The sequence below is a fragment of the Phycodurus eques genome, chromosome 21 (genome assembly GCF_024500275.1).
Source record: "Phycodurus eques isolate BA_2022a chromosome 21, UOR_Pequ_1.1, whole genome shotgun sequence".
Classification (NCBI taxonomy): domain Eukaryota; kingdom Metazoa; phylum Chordata; class Actinopteri; order Syngnathiformes; family Syngnathidae; genus Phycodurus; species Phycodurus eques.
This window is the reverse complement of record NC_084545.1, coordinates 7,780,134-7,797,363: the sequence shown is the minus strand read 5'-3', so window position 1 is coordinate 7,797,363 and position 17,230 is coordinate 7,780,134. Positions and strand designations below refer to the sequence as shown.

At 41.6% G+C, this 17,230-nt stretch overlaps 1 protein-coding gene across 5 annotated transcripts in view; it reads left to right on the top strand.

Moving 5' to 3' along the window:
* Nucleotides 1-17,230, top strand: part of LOC133396410 (E3 ubiquitin-protein ligase HECW1) — a 39,217-nt gene that overhangs the window by 8,030 nt on the left and 13,957 nt on the right. For 3 of the 5 annotated variants that reach the window (XM_061666257.1, XM_061666252.1, XM_061666253.1), the window contains 9 exons: nt 330-645; nt 1,714-1,842; nt 2,849-2,934; nt 9,236-9,311; nt 10,120-10,289; nt 11,570-11,712; nt 12,112-12,212; nt 14,222-15,135; nt 15,350-15,926. In XM_061666257.1, coding sequence (XP_061522241.1) covers nt 330-645; nt 1,714-1,842; nt 2,849-2,934; nt 9,236-9,311; nt 10,120-10,289; nt 11,570-11,712; nt 12,112-12,212; nt 14,222-15,135; nt 15,350-15,926 — 2,512 coding nt within the window. The remainder of the gene's footprint in view (nt 1-329; nt 646-1,713; nt 1,843-2,848; nt 2,935-9,235; nt 9,312-10,119; nt 10,290-11,569; nt 11,713-12,111; nt 12,213-14,221; nt 15,136-15,349; nt 15,927-17,230) is intronic. The other 2 variants (XM_061666254.1, XM_061666255.1) reach the window with 1 other exon arrangement.

Genomic DNA, 17,230 nt, shown 5'->3' with positions numbered 1-17,230 from the left:
AGCTCCTTGTTTGAGAAAAGCAATTTGTGCAAAAAGTATAAAAAGTCAAATTAAGGTTATAGTGCATTTTAGTTTCATCCTGAATTTTCACCTGAAAAAGCCCAATATCCCTAACCTTCGTGAGTATGTAAGATTGTACTGTTACCTAATTATGGTCTTTACCAAAGGTTACTGAAAACGAAGCATTATGAGATATACAGTGTCAGCCTACCAACCTGATTAGCTTGTTATTGGAGAAATACACAGGAGGAATCAGCGTTAGAAATGTTCTCAATTGTTTGTACTTTGTTATCTGTGGAACTGAAGGCTTGCTATGCATTGCATTCCAGAACCTGTACCAGAATCGCCTTTTCGGCCTGGCGGCCATGGCTTCACCGACCCGCAGCAACCAGGGCCGCCAGCGCTGTAAGGATCGTCACAGCTATGGCCCAGACACATATGCTGTCAACGGTCTGAACCAGGAAGCCTTCATGTTGGGGTTGTCACGGTCAACCAGTGACACCGATCTGGTCTCCCCAGACACTCGCTCCACCCTCACCGTAAGCTCTTCGTACTACACTATAGGCCAGTCTGAGGACCTTGTGATCACATGGGACATCAAGGAGGAAGTGGATGCTGGGGACTGGATTGGAATGTATCTCGTCGGTAAGTGAATGTGAGGATGTTATGGTTCTCGGCGTTTATTGTTTACTGGCATTTTTATATTTAAAAAATAAAAAAATAATGTCACAGCGCACAAGTAGGAAAATGCCAGAAGCACTGTCAACAGAATCAATAATTCAATTTCTTGCACATTTTTGTGCATAGTTAGTTCTTTTCATGGAAGTATACTGGAGAAATTACACTTTGCTACAGTGTAGTCAGTGTATAGCTTGTATAACAAAGTAAATGTAGTGTCTCCTTAATATATAACTTAACACACAACCATTGATGTCTTGACCACTGGTAACAAAAGCGAGTACACACCTTATGAAAATCTCCAAATTGGGCACAATTAGCCATTTTCCCTCCCCAGTGTCATGTCACTCATTAGCATTACAAGGTTGCAGGTATGTTAAATTTGGTTTTCTCGCTCTCACATGCTGTCACATTGGTCACTGGAAGTTCAGTATGGGATCTTATGGCAAATAACTCTGAGGACCTGATCAAAAGAATCGTTGCTCTACATAAATATGGCCGAGGGTACAAGAAGATTGCCAAAACTGAAACTGACCCCAAACAATATAATGGAACAAGACATGGCCCTCACTAGTATAGTGATTCACAATGCTGATAATTGTGCAGCTGGTGTGGGATCAATCCCTTCCTGTCCTGTTCAAAGTCATGACTGGCAGTCCTTTCAGGTTGTAGTCCGCCTTTTTCCCAAGTTAGAGGGGATAGGTATATGGTATAGTGAATGGATAGCAAGCGAGATGCAACAATAGTTAAGTTGTGTTTAGGGTAGGCTACCTATTGGAAATGTCCACACCTTAGTCTGGATCTAACCTTATTTAAAGTAGGTCCAAATCAAAGTCCTTATTGCAGCATTGCCATTCATGCACTTTTGAAATGATGTTCATGTAATTGCGTCCAACCACCAGAACACTTTCACCTTAACAGTTACAATGTGTAAAAACCTTTGCAGCGTTGTTGTGAATTTGTAGCTTCCTGTCATTCATTTCAACGCATAACAATAAAATAATTTGTTTGTTAAAATAATGATTCAGATCTTAGTGGTTATAGCTGTCTTTCCAGATGAGCCTTTATCTGAGAACTTTCTGGATTATAAGAACCGAGGAATCAACGGATCTCACAAAGGACAAATAGTTTGGAAAATCGACTGCAGCTCTCACTTCAGTGACTGTAAGTTCCTTTCTCGTCCCTTTGGAATATTTTATTTATTTATTTACCATTTTAGATAGAAATTACATTAAAATATCTGTGTGTTTACTTTTGGCCAAGAATATTTGAGGTTTTGCCACTGTTCTGGAATGTACTTGAAAGTAAAATACACTATGTATGTATTTTTACAACACTGAAAGCGCTTCAGTAGAAAATATATTTTAAGAGCTTGAATTTTGCCAATTTGAATTCATGAGTTAGAGCAGCACTGTCAGCACAAAATGCTTGTATTTATTTTGATGTATGTAGTATCCTAATAGAAAATCTTTGTTTATGTAATTTAATTTTGTTCAAGTTTCCATACTGTATATCTTGTTTGTTTACCATAGTGCATTTGAATTGAAAAAAAATTATGCGTAAGTTATTTGTATTCGATGTAGCCGTTTATCGTGACGTATACGTTGGGAAGAAAATGTGTCTTATAAATAATTGTCTTCAAATTCAGTACAGTGAGACGTATTAAAACACACACACAATCTTTAATCTACTTGTTCTCACTCTCTTTGTTGTACAGTTCTCCAAAGCTGTTATTGTGCACTCCCAGTTGAAGTTTACTGTCTAACTGACATAAAATGAAAGAGACTTAAATATTGTAGATTTAAACAACAAAATATTTAACCAAACCATATAATTTTGTTTTAACGAAAGCCTGCTAGCTTAATGCTAATATATAATGCAAGTCTTTATAGACAGGCTAATGGGAATTAGCATAGATGTTACTGTTAGCACAACTGCTACTTTAACACATGAAACCACAACACACACAAAGAGTGCATTAAAGAATACTCACAGGAATATATTCTCTCTCCCCTGTGGGGACAACATCTTATAGTTGGGGATTGTCGTTGCTATTTCTTCTTGCTCTCTTACGCTGCATCTCTTCCAGTAGACCTCAGAAGATTGTTTTTGTTTTGTTAATTGAATAAATTAGTTTTTTTTTCCCATCTTTGCCATGTTCCGCCAACAGCTGAGACACTGGTCTGCTTCAAGTACTACCATGGCGTCACCGGAGCGCTGAGGGCAACCACACCCAGTCTCACCATCAAAAAGCCTGTGAGTCTTACGTCAAGTCATAGCTTGACTCTATGCTGCAGTTGCATTGTTTATCATCTCTGCTTACATACTGTACACATTGATAACAAATGAAGCAGGGGGGGAAACATTCATGGGTTTACTCTAGTGACAGTTGTGCCTCCAGCTTTTTCCGGATACCCTTTTGAGCACAGCTGGCAGTATTTGCCAGTGAAAGATCACGTCCTTGTCGCTTTAACAGCTAATCGTATTGGTTGCTCTCTCTGTGGTGCTGAGACCCGAGGGAGTGTGTTTAATCTCTCTGTGTCTGTCTGTGCTGATACTCCACGCTAGCAGAATAAGAAATGGCTGTTAAAGGGAAAATTAATGGTTGACGCTGACGTCTACGATGGTCACGTGTAAATTTGGTTCGATTTGTCTCAGACAGAAGTAGAATTAATAATATTGACACTAAAATCTAAAATTAGATTATTGATTGTTGAACCTCTGCCGTCCAATATGATCAATTTTGGGATGCTGGTCAACCTCTGATTTGTTACGATTTTTCCCACAGTAAATAATAATATGAAGTGACATTATCCATTCCTGGGTCAAACTGGTGCCATTAGGAATTGTCCTTCAACTATATCGAACGACATTCGGAAAATAACTGACCAATTCGTGAATTAACCATTTTACTATTCATTTTGTATATTCATATGATTATAGTGAAACTGGCGGCACGGTGGACGACTGGTTACCACATATGCCTCACAGTTCTGAGAACCGGGGTTCAAATCCTGGCCCCCGCCTGTGTGGAGTTTGCATGTTCTCCCCGTGCCTGTGTTGGTTTTCTCCGGGCACTCCGGTTTCCTCCCACATTCCAAATGTCTGTGTGAATGGTTGTTTGTTTATATGTGCCCTGCGATTGACTGGTGACCAGTTCAGGGTGTACCCTGCCTCTCGCCCGAAGATTGCTGGGATAGGCTCCAGCATGCCCGCGACCCTAGTGAGGATAAGCGGAACGGAAGATATACATGTATGTATGTATAGTGAAACCTGCGTATCACGGAGGATACATTAGTTTTATAGTTTTACTCCCCACACGCTGTAAACATATTTAAACTTGTTAAAACACTCCTGAACTTACTAAAACACACTAAAGTATTCCGAGCACCTGTTCTCACGCTCTCACCATCAAGATATGGGAGACTATTGTATTCCTTAGTTTCTTCCTCACCAACCTTTTATCCACTTGAGAGAAATTATCATCACTGATAGTCATCACTGTCTGTTTTTTTTTTTTCCTAGCCTTTGCCTTGATCTACAAAATATTTCACCAAATGTTGCATCAATTTTATACACCGACCTCAGATCTTCTAGTTGAATCTGACTTGTGAGCCTCCACACATCCGTCTGCATCAAGCGTACTCCGTATCGTAGCTGGCGACGATGAGACGTACTCGCTTCAATTTTGAGGTCTTCCTGTCGGAGCAGTCTCATGTGGGACATCTCCATGACAACACGCATCGTGATGGCTTTTGATTCCGAGTGATGCATTACATTCATGCACCACTTTTGACATGATCTTTGTGTTCTCGCATGCTGGGCCAAGAGTTTAAATTAGCATCACAGAGGTCAAAGGAGCATTGTAATATGTTGCAAATACATAACGAAACTAGGTCTTGTCATTCCAAAGTCTATCAGTCAGAGCCTATAGTGCCAGAAGGGATTGTATTTCCGTGTGTTCCGTCTCAATCTGCTGCTGCGGGCACTTTGGAAATGCTGATGGGATGAGAACTTGATCCATACTCGCTTCTTCAGCACAAATGAATAAAAATAACCATTGATAGGAGAACAGGAGGGTGGAGTCAAGATAATAGAGGACAGTCCAGTTCAGGCTGCCGATAGAGAAGTATTTCTATGTATGCATGTGATGGACTGCATGTGTCTTCAGCTGGGACTGCTACCTCCCGGTCACCATGAAAGGGACAGCACAAAGAGGATGAGGCTTTCTTGGATAGCTTGGGTAAAGCTCAATATTTAATCTTGCTTGACGTATCGACTTCTTTTAACAGCCACGTGATTTGAAACTGAAGTGTGATGACATTTGACATTTCCCTTTTACAGTATTTAGTCTTTTTGCAGCCGCCTGAAAAAAAAACAATTTTCGTTACCAATAAAAGCGTCTCATTTGTTTTAACAATACTGACTACTACTACCATGTGACATTTCTGCATACTTGAAGGACAAATTTGGCATAGTAGTCGGAAAATGACATGTTACTGGTGAGGCAAAACTACCACTGTGGGTATTTTGGTACTACTGGTAGAATCCAGGAGGCTCCTCGGGTGTGACACATGCCTACGAGTTGGACCTAGTTGTGGTAGTTGTGCAGCGAAGCAATTTACTAGTAAGGATAAATTGCAAACTACAAGACAAAAAGTGGGATTAGCAGTGGAAATGTTTTTTTTACTCGTAAGACAGTCATGCCATTGAGCTATAATTTGTCTTACTAGTGAGCATAAGAAGCATACTGGACCTTGAGCTGGATATCAAGCATATCAAATAAATGCATGGAACAGTTTTATAGACAATATTGTTTACCTGCAATGGTAGTGGTTTGTTTCAGACTAAATAATTGAGCTGATTTTCTGACAACCTTGGGGTGAGCCACTTCAGTGGTTTATATGGACCAAAGTGGCCCTCTTCATGTTGTGTTAATGATATCGATATGAGTGTGTTCAGCATGCACAGAATAATTATTAGCTTGGCTTCAGTCCTTGTCAATTTGTATTTAGCTGAATGGCTAAAAGTAAATTACACTTTTTAACTTTGTGGGGAGCCTTGGAGCAACGGAAAAGGCTTTCCTTCCTGCTTCTACTTCAGACCATATACTTGGTATGTGGCACTACTTGGATCAGCTGTGTCTGTTCTTCGGCTTCTCAGATAAGTGTTAACAAACATTTTTTTTTTAAATGTGATAAAAACTAATTTGTATGTGTTCAACAACAATGAAGCACGCACCAATTTCTGAAATCAGCAATATGTGCTCTGACAAAAAAAAAAGACCCAATTATTTGGCTTAAGTCCTTATCTGGAGACAAGACACAAATTTCCTTTTAAAAAAAAAAAAAAAAAAAAAAACTAATTTATATTTATATTAGTATAATGTTAGCGGCACGGTGGACGACTGGTTAGAGCGTCAGCCTCACAGTTCTGAGGACCTGGGTTCAATCCCCGCCCCCGCCTGTGCGGAGTTTGCATGTTCTCCCCCGTGCCTGCGTGGGTTTTCTCCGGGCACTCCGGTTTCCTCCCACATCCCAAAAACATGCATGAATTGGAGACTCTAAATTGCCCGTAGGCATGACTGTGAGTGCGAATGGTTGTTTGTTCCTATGTGCCCTGCGATTGGCTGGCAACCAGTTCAGGGTATACCCCGCCTCCTGCCCGATGACAGCTAGGATAGGCTCCAGCACGCCCGCGACCCTAGTGAGGAGAAGCGGCTCAGAAAATGGATGGATGGATGGATGGATGGATAGTATAAGGTTGCTATGGGCGGCACGGTGGACCGATTGGTTAGAGCGTCTGCCTCACAGTTCTGAGGACCGGGGTTCAATCCCCGGCCCCGCCTGTGTTGAGTTTGCATGTTCTCCATGTGCCTTGTGTGGGTTTTCTCCGGGCACTCCGGTTTCCTCCCACATCCCGAAAACATGCATGGTAGGTTAATTGACAACTCTAAATTGCCCGTAGGTGTGAATGTGAGTGCGAATGGCTGTTTGTTTCTATGTGCCCTGGGATTGGCTGGCAACCAGTTCAGGGTGTACCCCGCCTCCTGCCCGATGATAGCTGGGATAGGCTCCAGCACGCCCGCGACCCGAGTGAGGAGAAGCGGCTCAGAAAATGGATGGATGGATGGATATTGTTATGTTCAGACAGTAAGTAAACGTCTATGCCCTCAATAGTCATCATAATATTGTGCCTAAAATCACACTTTTTATTTGCTCCTGGAAGTAGATAATGTTCAAACACCCAGACATACATACTTGGCATTTTTAATGACATGTTGCACTTTCTTCAAGGTCCTATCTAAATACATCTAATACAAGTTAAGATTACAATCAAGGAGGTGAATTGAATAAAATCAAATAAACTTTAAACTAGTTGTTGAAACAAAACAAGAACAATGATTTTGAAACACTTGGACACAACACAGATCCACGGTCTAACTCTTATACAATATAGTCCGTCTTATGATGGTAATTACTTTCTGGTAAGTTTATTGATTTTCTACCAATGGCTTTCATTCTTAAATGTCAGAACAACTTTATGGTTGTTTGCCCAGCAGCATAATAGAAACACTGTGAGTGAGACACGACATGGCTGCAAAGAGATCCGCATTAAATAACAGCAATTCAGTCAGCTGACCTGACCTCTGCTGCACTTATTTGTCTTACTTCCTTCACATTAAGACTCCGTCCACCGCTATGTCCGACAAGCTTCAGGATGCACTGAAGAAAGGGCAAAATACCACAACAGGGAAGCTGACGTCCAAGCTTTGGTGTATTTAGAGCTTATAAACAGAACTGTTCGTGGTTGCAATCTTTTATGCATGAAACCTTTCCTGGTCTTACATCATTTTACAACATTCTCTTCCCTTTACATTTTTAAAGGGCTCATGTCTTGGTCGATCACATACCGCGTGGTGCAGATAGATAGTGAAATTAGATTTATTTCTCATAAGAATAAAGGACATCTCTGCTGGCACTTTTCTCTTAGGCTCCAGTAGCCAAGGCAGATTAGCATCTCATTAGACTGAAATGCTCCAAACATCTGTCTTTTTCTAATACTTTTGTTTTCTGTCTCTCTGTTGTTTTGCTTCCAGACTGTTGCATAAGCCATCAGAGCTCATACAGCATTTTGACTTAGGGAATGTAGATTTTTTTGGAAGTCTGACTCACTGTCACATTGAGTTCCGTTTTCTTCAAACTTTTATAGTATCAGTTCAAATATGTAGAGAATCTATTTTTATATATATAACAGCTTATGACACTTATCTCTACATATGTAGATGCAAATCATCACATAACGTATGCCCAATAATCACATTTAGTGGATGAAATGATGAACTAAAACAACTTTATAGCTTTTTAAAAACATCAAAACATTCCACAACTAAAATATAAACCACTGAGGTTTGTTGAAAGTCTGTTTGCAATTGACCGAACACACCATTAAAAAAAACTGTAGTTTGTGATATTTATGCCGACAAATTCAAAACAATACTCTGCATACCATGCCCATCAAACAGCATTTTACGACTCCGAATGGAGGTCGAGATTCAGAGTCAAACAATGTGTAGTTAATTCATTTTAGCCATGTTACTGTAGATACCTCAAGTACAGCAGCTTCCATTGTTATACTTCCTAAATTGGCAAACATAAGTAAAGAAATTAATATCCAGGCATCACACAGCAAAACATTTGATGGAGCAAGAGTATTTACAATCCACTTCCTGCTCTCCCCATCGATTAGAATGACGCTCTCTCCCTCCCCCCTCTCCTCCTCTTCTTCCTCGCTGCACATTTAGTGTCAGAATAATGAAGGCAACGTATTGATCACAGAACTCTTGTCAGCCAGACTGAGAACTGGGCTTGGAAATAAACTGGGAGAATAGACCACAGACATGCAAATATTTTAAGTTTTGACAAAAACATCGAACCAAAGTGAATCAAATGTATTTTTTTTTTATGCAGTACTGTGCAAAAGTCTTACATAACCACAAACCTCTCCCAGAAAAATGGACCGATTACCATTTCTTTGACAAGGAGAGAATAGTGTTTGCGATTCAGCATTCACAAATTCACCCTTCCGCTATTTTTTTGCATGGAACCTTTTTTCATTAATTGCTGTTTTTGTAGTTTTTGTGGCATCTTGTTACTCAGGAAATATGTTGACGTGAGTTGAGGAGCTTCGCTCAGGAAAAAGTAGTGCTTTGACAACATCTTGTGGCATCTAAAGGCAATTATAAACCTTTTGGGGGAGTTGTCAATTACTTGTGGATTTTCGCTATTTATGGCAGGGCTCGGTCCCTATCCTCTGCGAATACACTTAAGTACACAGTACTGTACCTATGACTAGAATTTATCCCCATCGACATGTAATTGCTTGACTTTTGCGCAATTTGTAATTATAGTCCCTCCCTCCTTGGGCCTAGTTATTTCTGAATGCTGATATTTGCCTGCGGTTACTGCAGTAAAGTTTCTTTGTAAGTGTCATTAAAGTTTAATTTGACTTGTGACGATATGTGCAGGTATGAAAGCGTGTTTTCTTGCTTCTGCAGATGTTAAAGCCGGTGGTTAGTCCCGAGGTCAACCAAGGACTGGGCAACAGGAGACTCATTAACTTTTCACTGTCAGGTAGGAAATCAACCTGTGTTTTTTTGACACTCGCATCCAGTGCTCTTGAATCAATGTGACTCACACCCTCTCTCCTTCTCCAAGCAATCCTTTGACCTTCAGCTCTCAGTAACATCCCCCATCATTGTTTTGTCTCTAAGAACATAAATTGATCAAATCAGTGCACTTGTTCTCATCACTCCAATCAGCGGCTCTTAATGAGTAGTTTTAGTTGGAAGTGCATCAGTTTGTTTAGTTGGTGTGTGTGCTTGTCAGAAGGTCGATAAGCCCTTACCATGTCAAAATGGGATACGATTGAAAATGTAGAGCTTCAATATGTTTGATTCGAACTGTTTTGAATCAACGCCTCAAATTATTACAGAAACACAATTAACAATATATGTTGAGGTTATTTACCTTCCTAAATTATAAGGAAGAAGCAATTTTTGTTACATTTGCCACATGTGGGAAATGTGCAAAGGAAGCAAGCAGTGTTGTCCAGCCAACACAATCAACTATACAATTCACAGCCCAAAGACATCAAATATGTAATTTCATGTAACTTCTATGCAAGTCTAAATTGAGGTTAGACAGAAAAAACAGGGCCTTATCTGCTATTTATGATTGAGCGCGACATGAATTTATCTGGTAGCCTGTAGGATTTGGCGTGGTTATTTCCTTAATTGCATCTTGTCAGGTCTATACTAGTTGCAATTATCATTTGTTCAGTTTGTTAGAGATATCATTTGTATGAGAAATTTTCATCAACTTCACAGTTTTGTGTTATTCCTCTCCCATACTCCACTGACCTATGCACCCTATGCTGCAGACCTCCAAGCAGTTGCTTTGAAAAAGGGGATGTTCTTCAATCCCGACCCGTACCTCAAGCTTTCCATTCAGCCTGGAAAGCATAGCATCTTCCCCTCGTTGCCGCACCATGGTCAGGAGAAACGCTCCGGCGTTGTCTGCAACACAGTCAACCCGCAGTGGAACTCAGAGGTATACACACGCTAATACTTCCATCTGTGCTGCTCATCGTACCTGCCAAACACGGTCCACTTAAAACCATGTTCATGCCTGGCAGATGCCAGAGGTGAAAGTGCTGTTACCGAGTAAGTGGAGAACATTTTGATTGCTGCCGGTGAATGCATTGAAGATTGTGTTTCACAAATGCCAGAAGTGGTATTTGTGTTAATCAAATCCAATTGAGCTTTAGCCCTCTATATGTTAGTCATTTCTTTATCTGCGCATTTCTGTCGAATTTTCATTAAGACAACGCAAAGTTTTAACAGCAGAGGCTGGACTATATTTTTTTTCCCTTACTTCACAGTGAATTTTATGGCCATAAGTGCAATTTGAGGAATAATTCAGGATTCCCTCTCACACGCATGACTGAAACGCTCTCATACACACTACTAAACCCCACATTTCAGTATTTCATACGAGCGGATTTGAGTATGATGTGTATTGTGGAAAAGGATTTCAGTAGTGTGTGTGAGAGCGTTTCAGTAGTATGAATGAGAACATTTCAATATTGTGTATGAGCGGGGGAAAACATTTTTAGTAGGTAGCAATTCCGGGTTATTAATTTAGGTATTATCACACATTTACTTCAATTTACGTTTGAGTGTTGCTCTTGAAATTTAGAATTGTTTTTGGTGAATATCTGTTTTATGACTGTAATTTCTGATCTCATCCTTTTTTACCATCATCACTTATTCCTAGCATCAGCAGCACTCTTCCTTCTCACAGATGAGCACTTTTAGTGCACACCCTCTTCCTCCAGGCCTCTCCCCGTACTCTTTCATTGAGTTTGTTCCTCACCCTTCTCACACAAACACACACGTAGCTGTCTTCAGCCTCCCTGTTTCATGCTTCTAAATTATTCACTCCTTTTCATCTTCCTCCTTATATCACCGTGGCACTCCCAGGACAATCTGTCTTCACCTCTTCCCAGGATTACTTTGCTTTTTCAGCGATGCAATGCCATTTGATGTCATTTAAAATGCAACCAAATACATATTTAAACTTCAGTCTCTGTCTTCTGTCGTCTCATTCCTCCTTCTTGCCCCTGTGTTCTTTCAATACGCTTTTCCTTGTCTTGTGCATCCAACCAGCTACCCAAGTCACACAAGAACTCATTTGGAACCAAACACATCAGAGGAGCTAAACTAATATGCACGATGAGCACAAACATATCAAGTTGTCTTCAAATCCAATGATGCCGAGCTGTCTAATTGTTACAATGCACTTTCCTCTTTTTGTCTGTTTTTTTCCAGAGATTTAACTTTTTGTCGCTACCGACTGATGTTCTGGAGATCGAGGTGAAAGACAAGTTTGCCAAGAGTCGGCCCATCATCAAGCGTTTCCTGGGGAAGCTGTCTGTCCCTGTCCAGAGGCTGCTGGAAAAATATGCCATTGGGTAAAACTCATACCGTCCAAGAAAAAATCTTTGTTGACTTTTTTTTATCAGTTAAAAATGTTTTTTGATTACTTAAAGTAGACGCTTCAAGGTTTAACACAATCCCTTCTACAGTATGACGATTGTACATTTCCAATATCTTATCATTTCAAAATACCGGTACATTTTCCCATACATATCAATTACAGTACAATTGAAAGTATCCATTCCAGAGTCAAATTGCTTCTTTGGTGAGACTGTCAATGTTGAGACTCTTTTTAAAACTAATCTATGTGGTCCTTGGGGGCCACCTGGCACCCGCAGACACCTTGTTGGTGGCCCCTGATTTAATGTCACATATACATACAAATGGATGTTTTGCTTTTTATTTTACATTTACGTTTACTTTATTTTCAACAGGGACCGTGTTGTTAGTTACTCTCTGGGTCGCAGGTTGCCAACAGATCACGTGTGTGGACACTTACAATTCCGCTTTGAGCTCACCTCATCAATTAATCCAGGTATCTCATTAATGCCAGTCTGCCTTGTCCTGTTATCCCCTCTTGACGTTTCGGAAAGTGGTCTGCACTTACAGTATGTACATACATACTTGTTCTCACGTAAGCACTAGAACTCTAAAACTTTCAAACTAACTACAGTGTTTTAAAACATATTAATCAACCGCTACTTGCGGATTCACTTATTTGTTTATTAAATGCCTGTAGCTGTCACGAGATTGTACCAAAGCACTACTTTTTATTAGGAAGTGCATTTTCCTGTAAAAGCTCCTCCTCGCACTTCAACATGGTTCCTTGGCTAATTGGCACTCTACATCTCTCCTTGCATGAATGTATTTGTGCGCTTTGCTTCTCTGTGGTGTGCAACATAAATTATACAGCAGAATCTACAATGATTTTTGATTGTAGTGGCGTCATTAATATCTACTTGAAATCTGTGTGCGGTTCCCAAACCTATCCAAAAAAAAAGTTTTACAGCTGGTGTGCTGCAGAGCTAACTGTCCAACAGTGCCAAATCAGATGAAGTAAATTCCACAGACAGAGATGAGCAATATCATGATGATTATGGTGAGAATTGAAGCATGAAGATGATGGTGATGTCGACACAAACACAAAAGGAATAATTGCGGACTCTTTCAACAATGATCTGAATGAAGTACAAACAACCAGTCGGTGTGTTATAAACATTTGTGCATTTCTGCTCAGCCGCTTTATTGCGAATAGCTAAAGCATTTCTGCCAGTCGCTCATACCAGCCAAATATTTTCTTGTCTAATCTGTTCTTGTGAACACGGATCTGTTTTATGTTTTGTAATGCATTGGCAGTGAACCTAATGAATTTCGCTTCATAAAGTACCATCAGCCATGTTAGTGAGAATTAGTGTTTACATGCACAGTAGACTTATTTTAGATAATTCATACCCAAGACATTCAAGCACAAGCGGCTCTTGGTACAAGCATCACAGCCGAATCGAAGCGTTTTGGTTGCTTTCCCGTTTGCATGATTTCATGTCAATATTGCGAGATATAAAATTGGATTTAACTTTAAACATTCAAATGTTGTCCAGCTGGTTTCTTACACATAATAAATGTATGCACCCTCAGAGAAGGGATCTTTTGTATAAAAAAAGAAGCAGCCAACACATGCTGTGGTGATATCACTCCATAAAGACCGCTGAGAATGAATATACAGTATAATTGCGCAATGGAGGAGAAAGACTGATACATTCTTTCCAGGGGTCTAATAATGTTGATAATAAGACCACAACGACACAGGTACACACTTTTTTTTGTGTGTGCCATGAACCCAATTAGAGGGTGAGTGTGAATAGCTTCGGTGATGAGAAGTTCAAAGAAAATTATGACGAATCTGTACAACTAAATATGCATGCATGGTGCTGTCTTTTTAGTCACCCCAAATGTGATCAGCCTCCGTGGTCGATGTGTTTGTCTTCTACTGTTGCCGCTATTGAGGGATAATAAAATATATACTTTGGACTGAAATGAGAGAGAGAGACTGTCGCCGCAGCGTGAAATGTCAGTGTCACGGCACTTATCAAGTGTTTTCTCATCTGTCGTCATTGGCCAACATCTATCTGTTGTTCTTTGTTTACTCGTTCCAGGCAACACCAAAGGGGCAAGCTCTTTGTAAGGAAATAGAAACATCCATCTGAAAGGCAAAACATGAATCTGAAAGGTGGAGGTTTTCGTGTCTGCAAAAAAACAAATTCTCAACAAATATTTCAAATCAAACAACCCTGCAGTAGTAGCGTGGAATTGATTACCTTAAAACAAAGGTGTTTTGTATGTTAACTCGGGATGGCTGGTTTCACTAAGGGTCAGTGTTGTCCCATAAAAAGTTTTCAATAAATATTTACAAAACTATTTACAAAATAAATATTTACAAAAAGGCTTACTCATTTGAGTAACAAGGTGCTTGCCTTGCTTATGCCTTTGGAATCGGCGTTGAGCTGAATAATATCCCTTCTATAACAAACATTTTTCTCTTCTCAGATGATGAGGAGGTTTCACTGGTCATAGAATCAGCGTGCCCTGAAGGAGGAATCAACGCAGATGCCAACAATGCTGCCGATGAACCCGACGACGACACGTTAAGCGTGGGACACGATATGCCCGACCTCCCTTTGGATGCCCCTCCTGACCCCGACACCCCGATGCCTCCAGCCTCACCAGCCGAACAGACCCAAACCGGCGAGTCGCCGTCTGCAGAGGTAGAACAAGTCGCTATGGAGGACGAGAGCACAGTGAGGGAGGAACCGCCTGCAACTGAGCCGCAGGTACAGAGCGAAGACGGAGAATCGCCTCACAACACCGTGAGAGCGCTAGTGGAGGGAGTATTCGAAGAAGGGCAGCAGGGGGAAGAGGAAGCAGATAGAGAAGAGAATATACAACAAGCTGAGGAGGGGATAACAGTAGAACAAGATGACAAGAAGGCCCAACCAGATGTGCCAACTGAAAATACTGAAAGTCCAAACAATGATATTGTGACCGCACAGAGCATTGACACATCCCAAGATTTACCCATTGAAACAACTGAAGTATCACCGGGCGGAGAAAGCAGCAACGGTCCCTGTGCCTGCCTCTTCTCGAACAACTCCCAAGGTCCTCTCCGGCGTAAAACCCGCCCTTGCTCCCTGCCGGTGTCGGAGCTGGAGAACGTGATCGCCTCGGCTTGCGGCGAGCCGGAGACGCCCCGATCCCACTACATCCGCATTCACCACCTCCTCCACAGTCTCCCCTCGGCACAGCATCGAGCGCCGAGCCAGGAGGAGGAGGACATCGAAGAGTGCGAGAACACAAGCACAACTCAGGACAACACAGCCACATCACCTACACTTAAAAACTCCAAAGACAGAGAAGAGGAGGCCCAGGAAGATGAGGATGAGATAACCCAGTCACCCTCTCAGGTAGGACTCGTTGGAATCATGGGAATTATTTTTATTAGTATAGTTGCTATATATACGATAGCCTAATATTTTTGCTGCCTTGAGCTATGAGTTTAGTTCGTTCTTTGACCACGCAAGTATCTCAAATCGTCTTTCCCCATTAAAATGTCTCGGCACTGCTTTATATTTTGAAATTGACATTTGCAGTGGTCTCTCTCATCAAATGTATTGTCAGATCCCAGAGTGTCCCGGTCCATGCTGCTGTCGCTCCCTACCACGCAGCCTCTCCATTGAACGGCTCTCCGAACTCAACCAGCTCCTGGAAGGTGATAAAGGAAGTGGAGTGCATGCAGCAGTCAGAAGGATCTCTCTCTCATACCTTGAAAGCGAGGAGGGGGATTCCAGTAATGGAGTTGGAAAAAGAAATCCAGGGAGCAGCCATCGGGCCCGGGGTGAAACTGAGTGCGAGTTCTGCGACGTTTCCTGCTACAGCACCTCCTGCTACAGCACGTCCTGTTACAGCACATCATGCTACAGCAACTCGGGCCACGAGGGCAGGGGCCGCTTCTGCAGCCACACCCGCCTCTCCTCCGTGGACAGTAACCGGCTCTCCGGCAGCACCGTGTTCTCCTCCCAGGACGAAGAGGAGGACGAGAGCACCTTTGAGTCAGGACCAGATGCAAACAACTGTCCTGAGGGCCAGGACGTGGGCGGGGCAGGTGGAGAGGGGAGGACTGGGAGATGGAAGGAGGCCAGGAAAGAGGAGCATGCAGAATCAGCCGGGGCAGAGTCTGGGACCACCAACAGTACTGGTATGTGATGGAAAATGTATAGAACCTTTCACAATGTTCAACTTGTCAATAAAAGGCCCCAAGGAGGTACTTTCAGGTGGCAGAAAGTGAGTGACTACAACTGACAAAAATCATCATCTTTAAGCTTATCCAGGTCTCCTCGCTGTTATTTTAATCATTCTCAAACTCAAACCATAATATAGGATATAACCCCCGCCCCCACGTGGCTTGTCTAATCTGGAGAGTCAGTCATGGTTAAAATCAACTGAGATCAACTGAATTAGCATAGTTATTAGCATTAGAGATATAGAAATGGGTCAAGTGAATTTCTGAACGAGACGTGTGATTGATGGAGGTTAATCCGAAGTGACAGATACCTGCGGACCCTTGACACCTTGTTAGCGTGCGCGAGTGTGTTACATCTTGTAACTTGTGTTGCATGTCCCACTGTGTCATCTTCTTGTGAAACTTGCTCTCGTTATGTTGTTGCCATGACGACCTCAGAGTGCCTACTTCAGTGCAGTGTTTTCCAACCATTGTGGAGCCAAGAGACACATTTTACATTCGGGGGGGGGGGACCTCCCTTCGCACAACCAAACAGAAATGTAACAAAAGGTGGATACACCGGTTAATGATGTACCTTTGTTGAGTGTGAGTTTTTTGGTCTGTGAGAGGTTTTTAGTTGAGTGAGAAATGTTTTGTTGAGTGTGTAAGGTTTTTTTTGTGAGTATGGGAGGTCTTTTGTTGTGCATGAGAGGTTTTTTTTCCGTGCATGTGTGTGTTTGTGTGTGTGTGTGTGTGTGTGCGTGCGAGTGAGAGGTAAATTCTTGGCCCATACCTTACCTAAAACGTAAATAGCAATTAACGGCCGTCATTATGAATCCACAGGCCTATCCTAAAGACAGCAAGGTGTAAGATATCATATGCATTATGCCTGAAATACACAATTAAAAAAAAATTCCTTCTCAAAGAACCTGTATGGCCTTCTTTTGTGAATGTTGCCAGTCGGGATAACTGCTGTGGGAATGTAGGTCACATACATACAGCACTCTACAATGCATCAATTCTGCCAGGCTCCCCTGCAGGTTGCTTCTTTTCCCCGCTGTTCCCATTAAAATACCTCAACACGTGCCAAAACGATGTGTTTGAATTTTTATGATATGAGGTTGTGCTTTTTCTTTTTAATCATTGTTACGCATGGACAGTATTGTCTGATGGCTTTAATTAAAGCCCATTTTTGGTTGAGCCTTTGCTTTGGCATCTTCAGTCTTGAAACAAAAGCTGTACCATTGCATTTTCTGCTTTTCCTCATTAGGGTCGCCATT